Source organism: Pimephales promelas, chromosome 4 (assembly GCF_988280905.1).
Source record: "Pimephales promelas chromosome 4, fPimPro1.hap1.1, whole genome shotgun sequence".
Taxonomy (NCBI): domain Eukaryota; kingdom Metazoa; phylum Chordata; class Actinopteri; order Cypriniformes; family Leuciscidae; genus Pimephales; species Pimephales promelas.
Window position 1 is genome coordinate 35,231,025 of NC_142772.1, and position 13,595 is coordinate 35,244,619.

At 37.5% G+C, this 13,595-nt stretch overlaps 1 protein-coding gene across 2 annotated transcripts in view; it reads right to left on the reverse strand.

The window, feature by feature from the left end:
- The window catches only part of zmat4a (zinc finger, matrin-type 4a), a 92,175-nt gene that overhangs the window by 52,287 nt on the left and 26,293 nt on the right, over positions 1–13,595 (reverse strand). For both annotated transcript variants that reach the window (XM_089130356.1, XM_039659932.2), the window contains one exon: positions 8,507–8,596. In XM_089130356.1, coding sequence (XP_088986482.1) covers positions 8,507–8,596 — 90 coding nt within the window. The remainder of the gene's footprint in view (positions 1–8,506; positions 8,597–13,595) is intronic.

Below are 13,595 nucleotides of genomic sequence, written 5' to 3' on the forward strand. Positions count from 1 at the left end.
CTTGCAGCATTACAGTTGACTGAGAAAAGCTTGTCTGATGATTATGTTAAAGGTAATATATGCACGAATTTTCGCCACCAGTGGTCGCTAACTTCCGCATTAAGCGCAAGTATGGATCTTGTCGTCAAGCTGATGGATCTTTTATGGATGGATGAATACACTGATGTTTTTAACATGACTGTGGAATGAAGCAGGGTGCGATTGCTAGACGTTTGGGGTGTAACGGTACTCGTATTGAACTGTTTCGGTTCGAGGCTTCCGGTTTGCTATAGATTTTTCTGCAGACAAAATTCACGCTGGCGCGCCACCACAACATTGCGCAACATCAAATAGCAAGCTTAATGAAAGCAGAACGAAACGGTCCTACTCATTATGTGCTTCACGGATCGTTTATCAGTTCGGACCAGCAACATCTGTGCAGCGGAAGCTGATCTCAATCAAGCGACACTGTTACTAAACAGCACGAGAGATCCAGTAAAGAAAACATTAGAATTCGCCACTGAAGTAATATCATCGCTGCGAGATCTAGTGAGAAGCATTCACATTTTTTTGATCTCTATTAGATCAAACAGCGCTGATGTGGAAACCAGGAGAAACATTGTGCCGTGAATGAACTAGTAATACTTTACGTCCACAGACCAGCAACATTCACCATGGATTTAATATAACACTAACTGTAACCAGTTTGGTTGGAACAGTGAAATGCTTTCAAGTACTTCACACGTCTTTTTCCAGCTCTTCAAAATTCAAATATTATATAAATAAATATATATTTAAATGTTATTTTTAAAGTGAAGACCAAAACATTATTTGTTCATCATTTAAAGATTAGAGTAGGAAAACTCAAACTTATTTAAAAATAAAAATTTCTTCTCAGGCATTTCTTTCTTTCTTCAGTAACACTTTACAATACGGGTGCGCTATTAAGCATTAATTCATGCTTAACTAATGCACAGATAATACTGAATTAATGTGTAACTAATGATTATCTAAGCTATTCATTAATGATTACCACATTAGGAACTAATTAAGAGTCTGTAAGGTTAATGTATTAGTTCATACATGAATTGTTATTAATTAAATATGTACTTGTGGATTAATTTCATAATAACTCATTTTTTTAACTAATAGTGTTAATTAATATGTTAATTACCAGAATGAGCCAAAGCCTTGTATTTCAACTTCCAGATAATATGACAGGTACACTAATATGCATTAATAAGTGATTAATTACTTAATTGTTAGTGCAAATTCATGTGCAAATTACTACAATTACTAAATGACTATAGTTAATAATGACGTGCCTCAACAAGTAAAGTCATAGCATAATGATACCTTTGCAAATCATTAGCTAATGATTAATTAAAGCAGACAACTGGAAGTTGAAGTGCATAGCTTTGACTAAATGTGGTAATTAAAACATTCATTTACACTATTAGTAAATAAAATACTGTATGTTATTGAGGAATTAATACACAATGACATATTGAATTAATAGCAATTCATGTATTACTTAATCTATAAATCATATAGACTCTTTATTAGTTGCTGATGCAGTAAGCATTAATTAATGGTTTAGTTCTTCATGAGTTTTACATGAACTCATGATTATCTGTGCATTAGTTAAGCATGGATTAATGTATATTAGTGCACCCGTAAAGTGTTACCCTTTCTTCTGTACCGAAATTTTATGCTTTCTGCAGAAAAAAACATGTGTTATATATATATATATATATATATATATATATATACACAAAATACAAAATATTAAAATACACATTGTGATTATTGATGCAAGTGGAACCCTTATTGCCCATTTATTAAATTAGTTCTGCTAATACACAAACAGCATACGAATGAAACGTAAACTCAAATGTAAATGTAAACAGGACACTAAACTGCTATCAATCTCATGCTGTCCGGACATTCGACACACAGTCACTGATGTGTCATTAACTGAGTGAAACAAAGACTAGACCGAGGCTCGAATTCCAGCTAACTTTCTACTTTCTACTTTCTTTCTGGTCCTCCACACGCTCTTCGGTAGCCTCTCCCCTGGAAACTGGAGCCCCAGCAGGGGTTGGTTTAAATCACAGCTAATTAAATAGGAGTAAGTATCCAATGGGCTATTCGATCAGTGCAGAAGCTGTCCCAGGCTGCTAATTGTATATCCTCCAACACAGCCCCCTGCATAGAGTTACAGCGCTAGAGACTTGGGGAGAGATTTTTAGAGTGTCCTTAGGGGACCATGTAGCTATTAGTAGCTGCTGCCGACAGCTGATTTGTGTTAAGCAGATGGATGTGGTCAGTGATCTCCTGTACGATCTGCTGCCGCTTTATTAGGCGTTGAGAGAGCAAAGGACAGCTTGTTAGAACTTGGCTGCTCAATGACTTTAAATGCAGGTGGATTTTGCTTCTAAACACCGGTCAAAGGCCAGTTTACTTTTACACAATCCTACGCTCTGAGAAAAGATAGGGGAAAAGGAAGAGAAAAAAAAAAGAAACCTAAAGAAAATGCAGGCAGCACTTTGAGTGTAGCACGGACTGCAAGTACAGTTGGACAGGTTGACAATATAATTAAAATACGTTAGTTAATTATTGACATTTCAACATTACACAACATTTAAACTGAAAAGTTCTTGCATTTTTTTTTTTAAGAGTGGCTTGGGGTGATTGATGAGATCAAGAAAAAAGTGATTGATGAGATCAGGAAAATCATTAGATTATTTTTTTTTCCAAACAAGTAAAACTGCTGGCACAAACTTTCAGGTGTTTTTTTTTTTGTTTTGTTTTGCTGCAGTCTCAAAAACAATATCTGACAGCAGCATACACACAACAGTAGCCTTGTAAAGTTCATTGATCTATAAATATCAGAAAGGGCAATGTAATGGAAAAATAATTGCTTTTAGTTCAACTCTACTCCCTCAGTCACTGTAAAAAGTGCTGATTTTGACTGAACGCCCTCTGACTCTTGAGTTTTCACGGTTTTAGGTTAATGACAGCGAAAAGGTAATCACAAAAAAATCCAAATCTTGCAATTTTTTTAATATTGATTTTCAGAAGTGCATTAACTGATAAGTCATAAGAGAGCTTAAGAGGATTAACTCAATATTTAAGTGGGAAAATTTTGAAAGTTTAGGGTAAATTAATTAACTCCATCTAAGACTTAATTTAACCGTTCACTCTCCTCACAAATAAATATAGAGTAAAAGTATCATAAAAGTGATTTATATTCACGCGATGCATTCAAAGTCCTTTGGAGTACCGTAATATGATTGTTTGAAAACAACCCTGAAAGGTTTTCACAACTTGCTCATTTGGAGCGATTGTTTTGTAGCCTGGCGGGTTTTCTATCTGGCGGATTTTCATGATAAACCAATCATGCCCGGATTCACACCAAAATATTATGTATAAGATCAGCTGAAGTAGGTTGTCTTGCCCTGATTAAAAACAACCTCTGGAGCGCAATCCAACCCAATGAACCAAAAAACCAAGCTATATCATAATTTATAATGTAAAATGCATTACGTAAAAAGCAGCAATGAATAATTCTGTGGGTGAGCACATTAATTTTTGCAGTTCAAAACCAAAGAGCACCTCTTCATCTTAAAATGTAATCTACAGGTCTGAAAACACCCTAACTTGGTCTCATAAATGTAATCTTTATTTTTTTTTATTTTCTTTGTTCAGAAAAAAATGCTAGGTTTTGACCTATGATTTGTATTCATTGACAAAACATTTCCATATTTCTACTTCATAAACATGGGCTTCAGTGAGTAATGGCTCATTAAAATTTGCTGTCCAACCAGCACAAAGTCTAGTTAGTCAGCAGCCTATTGACACACAACATTGAGATCGATGACAATTTAAATGTCTGTTCGTTGTTACTATCGATCTGATACAAACTAAGTGTTAAAGTTCAGTCCAAAAAGCAGCACATGGTCTTTTAAAATCTGGCCATTGAAGGTGGATGTTCCCTACGCAATAATTGTATACTAATCACCTTCATTACTGCGGCGAGTAAGTGCAGTTCTCTGCTTGTGTCCTCACCTCAATACCTTGTCTAATGATGTATTCAATTACTGTGACCATATTGAATATCAATGAAACATACAGTATGCAGCGTTCATTTAATTCTAAGTGCATCCCATAGCCGATGGCTAAGATTTTGCAATCTCTGACTCTCACATAAACATTTAGATGTGCATTTGGCCTCCTGTGGTGAAAGCATTGTTGGTCTGTTTGGAGGCAGTCTAAATAACATAACATCTGCAAAAACCACAGGCATTATATACATTCTCTGCACATCAGAGAGTGCAAAAAGGCTGATCCCAGCATCATTCACACAACCTTATGCTTGTGAACCCCACGTGTTGTGTGAACAGAACTATACCACTGCAATAAACCAAACGCTTGCTTTATCCTACTGAGAGAAGAACTGCAGAATGACTATCATCCCAGCAAGACTCATCTCAGAGGATGGCTGAAGTTGAGAGTTTAAGTTAGACTTGAATTGAACTTTCTTGTTTATTTGTTTCTTGAATTTAACTTGCCTTCGTTCAAAATCTACAAACACAAGCTAGTACAGCAACACCTTTTAACTCAGTAACTGACTCTCTAAAATTAAATCTAAAATCCTCAGTGTGAGAAACTTACCGCACCTAACTGTTAACTTACAGGTTCATGACAGTGGGACTCCTGATGCTGCATATGACAGTCTGATAAAGATCATTCAAGATTCCATCAAGGACACGATCCCTGAAAAGACAGTCTAACCCCCAGAACCCTTGGATTACAAGGGGAATTTTGAGGTAGTTTAAATATAAAAGGTAGGCTTTATAAAACCTACATGAAAAATCCTTCTAGCTTAAATGAAAACATATTTCCTATAAAAATAAATTAACGCAGATCATAAGAAAAAGCAAAAGAAGTCATTGCACGAAACTGTTAAAATTGTCGCAGGGGGACTGCAGGAGGTCATGGAATGTGTTCAATGAACTTCTCAAACATCATTCGACTGCTCTACCTGACAGTGGTGATGCCAAAGCTGATCTTGCACAGAGTTTTAATAATCATTTCGCCTCAATAGGTGTAAATCTGTCTAGAAAGATAAGCCAACCCCAGGGTTTCACCTTCAAGCATTTTCTTTCTGGTAGCTACATTCATTCATTTCTCATGATACCAACAGACTGAACTCCTCAAGATAATTTTGGACTTAAGAAGCTCATGTTCCGCTCGTGTGGATGGAATAAGTCGTCATTGTAGAGGCACTGGCTCATTGCATCAATCTTTCTTTATTTGTTGGCACTGTACCTAAAATGAAAAAAAAATTGCTAAGATAATCCACAATTTTAAATCGGGCGACAGAAATGATATGAACAATTACCGGCCCATATCAATCCTACCCACTTTCTATAAAGTATTGGAGAAAGTGGTATACAATAGACTCAGTGGTTATCTTGATAAATTGGATATTCTTGTTCCTTCTGGCTTTGGAAAAACGGAGCACAACCTGTATGGCAATACTCAACTAATTTTAGTATTGAAGAGGGAAATGTGGTGGTATTTTCTTGGACCTACTGTATCAAAAGCCTTTGACACCAATGACTTTGATATCTTATTGCACAAATTACATTGATTGTACAACGTTGGTTGGTGCAACGATGCATTCTTGCAAATAAATGTGCTAAAAACTAAAAGACATGCGTATTGACTTTAGGCTTAATCAAACTGATCTGAGGAGAACAACAATCAAAAGAGCAGGAGGTTGATGTTGTGGAATCATATACCTGGGGTGTGTGATTGACAAGTTGAATTTTATTGTTAATGTGGAGATGATTTGCAAAAGGGGCCAGCAACGTCTGTACTGTCTACGGAAACTGTCCAAATTTAAAGCTGATAGGTCTTTGATGATTTTATTCTATAAATCTTATATTGAGTCTGTTATACTGGTATGGAAGTCTTGGTGTGAAGACAAGGCCTGCTTTGATGAAAATAGTAAATACTAGCAGTAAGATCTTCCCTACTTCCCTAGTGTCACCCTGACCTGTACAATCGACAGGAAGTTATAGGAAAGTGTGATCCATTTTAATGGTTACTTCACATCCTCTCTATTCTGAGTTTCAGTTTTTACCCTCAGGATCTCGATTGAGATTTCCCTCGGTTAGAAGTAACAGGTATAAACATTCATTTATTCCTACTTGGATTTCTCTGTTAAATTTGGGTATGCAGGGAGTGGGTGGAAGAAAGTTCTTTGGGTTTTGTGTGGGTACTGTGTGTGTGCTTATTTTAGTGTTCATTTGTGAAGGTACCTTTTAACTTGTACTGATATGATTAATGTATTGTAAATTGTCCTTTTCTATGCTGTCTTGCTGTGAAATTAATTGGCCTTTGGGGACATATACAAATGAAGTAAATCATCACAACGGTAGCACAGGTCTAGCACTTGAATGGTTCAGAAGTTATCTTTATGAGAGGGAACAGTACTGTATGTCTATGTTAATGATCAAAACTCTACTTGTAACCCCATAATCTTTGAGGTCCCCCAGGGCTCAATTTTGGGGCCACTCTTATTTATTCTATACATGAAATATTTTGTAAATTCCTCTAAAATATTTCATAAAATATTTTTTTTTTCTTCCTGACGACACAATTTATTTATATCACACAGGAACCCACATATTTTACAAGATATATTCAACTCAGAGTTAACCAAAGTTGACTCCTGGTTTACTGTAAATGCAACAAACTGTCATTAAATGGCCGAAAAAAAAAAAATCATTTCATTTAAATCGAACAAAAAAATCCTCTTTAAAAAAAAAAAAAAAAAAAAAAACACTGCTCACTGCCTGATTAAAATTGGGCAGGTGATAAAAAGAGTGCATTTCACAAAATGTCTGGGGATCCTCACTGACAACTCTCTTTAAGTGTCATATTGACCATCTTGTAAATAAACAAAGTATATTTAAAAAGTATGTTGTCTTGTTCTATAAGATCAGACATTTCCCTCTTTTTATGTTGTACAAAACTCTCTTTGAGCCGCAGCTTAATTATTGTAATGTGATATGGTGCAACACTTTTACAAGTCATCTAAAAAAAAACTTGAATCCTTGCAAAAGAAAGCCATATGGGCTCTGTCCTGGTCAGAGAAAATTCCCCCACCCACCCTCTATTCTATCTCTTTGAGTTATTAAGACTAAGTGAGCTAAATGAATTTCATAATGCCTGTCTTATGTTTCAAATTGTAAATAAGCTAAACTCTAGACTGAGTAGTCTTGTTCCTATCTCCAGCCCCCAGCACACATACCAAACAAAAATCAAATCACTTATATTTGGAAAATGCCACAGACATGATTTGGAACAGAATTGATGATGGCCAACTTCTCCAACTTCAATCTCATCTCCAACTTCAAAAGACAACTAAAAAATAATTTAATATTAACCTATATCTAATTTTTAAAAAATTCTCATGGATTACTGGAATTTGTGTGTATGACTGTACGTATGTATGTTTTGTTATGGTACACTGTGTGTACAATTACTCATCATCTGGTTTCAGGTGGTAACTGTACACCTTGTCTGACTGTATCACTACCCTTTCATAAACCATGGGCCCCCACCTATGAGCTTTTTTAGCTTCTTTGGGACACCCATTCACTAAACCCAATTTATTCTGTTCCCCTAAATGTTTTATTGTAATGCTTGAAGAGGCATTGTGAATAAACTAAACTACAATGCAACACAAAACCAGATGGATCAAAACATATTTCCCACTTGCCAAGCTGTTGCTCCTTATGATAAGATTGACTGACGTGCAAAAACTCTTGAGTCACCATACCACTATACATACAGTAAACATGGCAACACCATTCACTATAAGAAGTCACAGGCAACTGTAGAGCAGGGTTGCCAGATTTTGCCTAACATTCCCAGCTATAAACATATACATGAAATAAGAATAACTTTTGGTATTCTTTTGGTTATATATATACACACATATATACACATATATACATATTTGAAATACTGTGTGTGTGTGTGTGTGTGTATATATTCACTAATATCACTCCAGATATATTCCATATCAGGAAATGTGACGCAACATTAACAGCATAACTGTCCACAAATGCAGGCTGCGTCTTTGTAATTAAAATGTATTACTGATTTATTAAAATGTATTTGTGATTTTTGTGATATTTGCATCTTTACTACACAAGAAAACATGAGTCTATTTAATTAAATGTTTGGATGTTTTAACAAAATGAATGGTTTTAATGGCTGGGGTTCATGAAACACATTACTATGAAAAAAGGTTAGCTGTTGAGAGCAATGGCTAGAAATCTCATTAAAAGAAAATGTTCACCACCTTGATCTTTTCAAAGAATGGTTCAGGGCAAGAGGTATGACTACAGCTATAGTGTGAATACATGCTGGGATAAAAAAAAAGTAAGAAAAAAGTGCAGTCATTTGCAAACACATAAACAGAGGTGTCATTTAAAATACTCACATCATCTGTTCTGAGCTTCTTAGCTGGACATCCCCCATCTACTGGATGCAACATGTAATATAGACGCACTTTGTTCGCATGTTTCCGGCTCTGAAAGAGAAGAGTGGGGGTTGTACATTAATTTTGTACACAATCACTATGTTCTGCAATCACAGTATTGTAAGAGAATAAGATGGCTGTATTGAAATATCTTCCAGATCTGAGCATTTTTTAGCCTTATAAAATAAAATTTTTCATGGTTCATCTATCTGAGTTTTCCATCCTTAGACAGACCAGAACATTTTTGAATTGTGAACAAAAAGTAAGTAGTAAAAAAAAACAAAAAAACATAAGAGAGCACTGGAGTAGACTGAGTGAAGCGATTGGCAGTGCCCATCAAATGCACAGGCCAATAAATAATTACTGTGGTTGGCGTTAAGTGAGTGTGGAGCCACAAATCACAAACCCATCAATTACTTGGATTAGACAGCTCAGCTTTCAGAGAGTGGGCCAAATCAATTCACTGCTCAGTTTACCTGAAAATGATGTTGTTTGACAAGAGGGTAATTGAACTTCATCCTCAACACAAAGGCAAGAGGCAAAGTGTGCAAATGAAGGACAGAGTGGCACTGATAAATATGCATTGAAAGCCACTCATTTCCTCTTAAAGAAGTAAAAGATTTCTTTGTCTGTTTTTCTTAGACCTATAAAAAAAAAAAACATGGACCTGAAGAAGAAGCAGATCTGACGAATCAGATGAATGTGGTTAAAAAAATATGATATGTCAACTTGTGTTTGAAGATTGCCTGAGAGAATCTTATTAGTCCAGTCCTCCTATTTCTCCCCTTTAGAGAGTAAATGTGAAAAAAAAAGACATGGAGAGATCGAAAGAGACAGATGGAACTGAGAATTATTGAGAATGATGCAGCACCTGGAGAGTGTGCAAATGCAGACATAAATATTTCTCTTCAACCTCTTCGACAACAATTTTATCCATAATTTCCTTTCAGTTTCCCAAAACACCAGCAAACACTAAATATACAAATTTGATGGGAGGAATAAATAATATTTAGTTGTTTTGCATTCGCTCACACAATTTTCCTTCCAATCTAATTTTTGGGAAGAAGAATAAGAAAAAAAGAAAAGAAAAAGTAGTAGTAATAGTTTGAGATTAACCGCTTTACAGCCACACTCCTCAGCAGCAAACAGTGGGGTTGCATTTGAAGAAATTACACGTGTGGACTAATCTGACCCAAAGTATAGTGTTAAGTTTTTGTTTTTTTTTTCCAGTCCTTATGGGAGTCTTGGGTAAGGTTATTACATGATGCAGGTAGACTAAACTAGTCTTTTGAAGAGTGAAGTAAACTCAGATTGGGGTTGAACTGTCACAGCAATAGATTTTGAGAGCCATAATTTAGCTCTAAGCACAAAAAGCACATGATGTTCCAAACCCCACTGTCATTTGGCCAGAGGAAAACATCAAGATCAACTCATGGGTGAGCACAGGGGTAAAATAAATGGCAAATAGAGAAAGCTTTCAAGACTCATTACTGTAAAAGGACCCACCACTCCACTAGTAAAGAACTGTTTGCTGAGACGTGTCTCCTTCAGGGTTTGCTTTACATTTTCATATCAAAAGTGAGTTAAAGAGATGACCTAATCAATACTGAGTTCCATGCACCGCATCCAAGTTTATTCACTTGAATCGGACTCAGTTTTATCTAAAACATCATATGTTTACCTCAAAATGATGATGCTGCATGTTTCTAATATAATATTAGAAGAATAATTAGGAGAATATTCTGATTTTCTAAAGGGGCTTTTTGAAATGGATTCATCAAGGGAAAAGTAGAAGCACCTTTAGAAATAACAACAGTCTGCATGTCATAAGGACTCACAAATTAAAGCCAAAGACTGTTTAGTGGCACATAGACACTTCCATGCGGAGACACATTTTAGAAGGATACTGATACCAAACAAGCTCTGAGTTAAATTTTGGGTTGTAGATTTTTCAATCTGACAATGCAATTCAAAAGAAAAATGGTTCATAAGGAAAAGACTAATTTATTTAACACATTACATCCTTCTCATAATGCAAACTGTTCTTAAGCTGGGTTGTCAATACTGATTTACTTCATGGCTAACTAGCTTGGTAGAGTTTTGACTCCTAAGGAAGACAGAATTATGTCATTACCATAGGGGGTAATGTTTATTCACATTTCTATAAAATATAGTTAGTATAGTATAGCACATTTCATACACTATGACAAACAACAATTAAAATAATCACAAAATAAAAGCAAGAAAAATTAAAACAGTTACTAAAGAAATTAAAATAGATACATGATCTATTTTAACAAATGACCAGTGTATCATATTTTTCACAACACCCAGGATGACTCTGAGATGTACCCATGGTGATTATTACACTGGGGAAAAAAAAAAAAAAAAAAAAACAGGGCAGGCTTTATGCATTCTAGGTATTCTAATATTATTTCACTCTAATGCAAAAACTCTGCAAGATAATTACTTTATAAATTAATAAAATGTAAAATATTGGTCGCTGTCAGACAGGAACCTTGTATCGCCTTTATAATTTTTTGTTCTCTTCATAAATCATTACTATTGGTCACTATTTACATCTGTCAGAGGTTTTGTAAATATTTAACCAATGAAATGTATTTTAAAGATCTTGCGACTAAACCTTATAACTGTTGTGAATCATCATAGTCAGAGAGATCCATTTGCAGCTTTCCTTATTGAACAGAGTTGTTAAACAGGCGAGGGTCAAAACCAGCAGACACAGCAGTGTAGACACGGCTAAATCGTAACATAAATATCAGGCAGAAGGTCGAGGCAGGCGGATAACAGTCAGAGTCCAAGAACCAGGCAGAGGTAACGTAGGCGGGTGGCAGGCAAGATGATATCAAGTACAAATGGAGTCACAAATGATCAGGTAGTCGCAGGGATAAACGCTTAGTAAAGTTCAGGATAGCAAAAAGACTTCGCACAGAGAGCTGTGTGCAGCGCAGATAAAAACCCTGATAGATGAGCTACAGCTGGGCATAGTAATCAGAGTCAGAACTGGTGCTATTGTTAAAAGTAGTCTCCACCCGGAAGAGTCAATATTCAGGCGAAGGCGCCCTCTGATGGCCAGAGAGAGAGGTTACGGAGTCTGGATTGTGACGGTGGGGGAAACTCCTTGTCGTCGAAACACTTAAGTAATAATTTAAAACGCAGTGCAGCAACGCAGCAACACAGCAAACACAGCAGAAGTGTCTATCTCGATCATTGGTTGTTCTCCGGCAACTGCACATCCAATGGCCAAGCACCTCAGACGCGCGACCCAATCAACTGACTTGTCAGAGTAGAATGGGCGTAGCCTAAGCCTATAAAAATCGCTCTGATTTAATATCTGATTTACCCTGATTTAGTCCCACTGAAGCTTTTCACCCTCAAATCAAGCCAGATCAGCTATAGCAAGCCTTGAAAACAGTGGACAGCTCCTTTTTAACTCATCCGGAAGCCGCTCCTCTTCTGTTGCTCCTGTGGCCATCTGGCGAGACAATCCTATAACTGCCTTCTCCGTGAATCAAAGACAACACGTGCGTTTTCATGCCTGGAATCAAACCACGTTGAAACTGCTCTTTCCCACCACAGCTGTTCACTGCAAGAACAAGCCGCCTTTCTCTCGCCGCTTGCGGCTAGCTTCCTGTACGCCAGTGAGCTACCCCGTCCTCACGCCCGGTTGCACGTGCCCTCCTCTGCACACGCTCTTCACTCACGGGTGGCTGGAAATGTTCTCAAACCAGTTACCAATCCCATTACAAGGCAGATGCCACTGATACTGCACATTGTCACTGCAGTTAATGCGCCCGCTGCGAAGCATGCACCGCGACAGATAGTTACTGCTTCAATAGCAGCTCTGATAGAGAGAGACATGAGTGTTCACAAACCAGTCCAGGCCCGTCATAAGACACACTCCTCAAAAACTAATAAGCAAAAAAAAGAGTGTTTCAAACACACAACACCAGGGTAATCGGTCCCCATTCATTAGGCGATCCCTACCCAGTTGCCACTCTTAGGTTTGTCAAAACAACCCAAAAGAAAACATTTGCAGAAAACACAACATAAGGGTATTAGGTGCCCCTATGTTAGGCGACCCAGGACCAATATATGTTCAAAACCTAGCCACAAGTGCCCAGGCCTGGCAGGTCATCCTCGATGTATCAACTGGGTTATGGATATTATAAAGTGAAGTTTCCCGCTCCAATTCGCTTGCAAACAACATTATTAGGTGGTCCTCGAGTCCACGGTTAGAAGAAGCGTGGCTCACGTGCTTCACACCGAAGTGCAAAATCTGATCCCGTGCAGAGCTGGTCAGGGTTTTACAGCCGTTACTTTCTTGTACCATAGAAGGTCGGTGGCACCCTTCCCATTTTAAATCGGGGACATCAACAGATTTTTTACGGTGGACCTGAAAGATGGTCACTTTCACATTCAGATAATGCCCAGCCACAGGCCATTCTTGAGATTCAATACACGGGCTTATCAATACACAGTCCTACCATTTGGTCTGTCCCTGACATTTATGAAGTACTTTTTTTTAGGTGGTTACCACCTATCATACCACCCATCAATTTACAAGGCCGGTTCCTCAGAGACGTCGGATTCAGTGGCCAAGAGTTGAGTCGCACAGAACTTATCTGAAGCAGCAGAAAGGAGCAGCAACTGGCTGTGGTTGAAACGGAAAGATTCTAGCTGGCTGTGTACAGGCCGCCACGCTGCAGTTTCATAGAATTTCAGACAATTTGAAGAGTCAGTTGGTTTATTTGTATAGGTTGCATAGTATTTACAGTCATTACGTTCCTGTGTATATTGCGTGAATGACGGTTGGTTGGGCAGATATTGTGTTTTGCTGCAGGTGGTATGCCATACGGAACCATTGCCACTGAAACTGCATTAACGCACCAGTGGGGCTTGATAGCCTTAGCCAAACGGTTCGGCACATATGGTTGGGTTGCGGAGAGATTGTGGTTGGGTCTCAGCAGCAGGAGGGATGTGGCGGTCAGTAAGCTGGGCTGAGTTGAGTGGGGGACAGAGGGGGGGT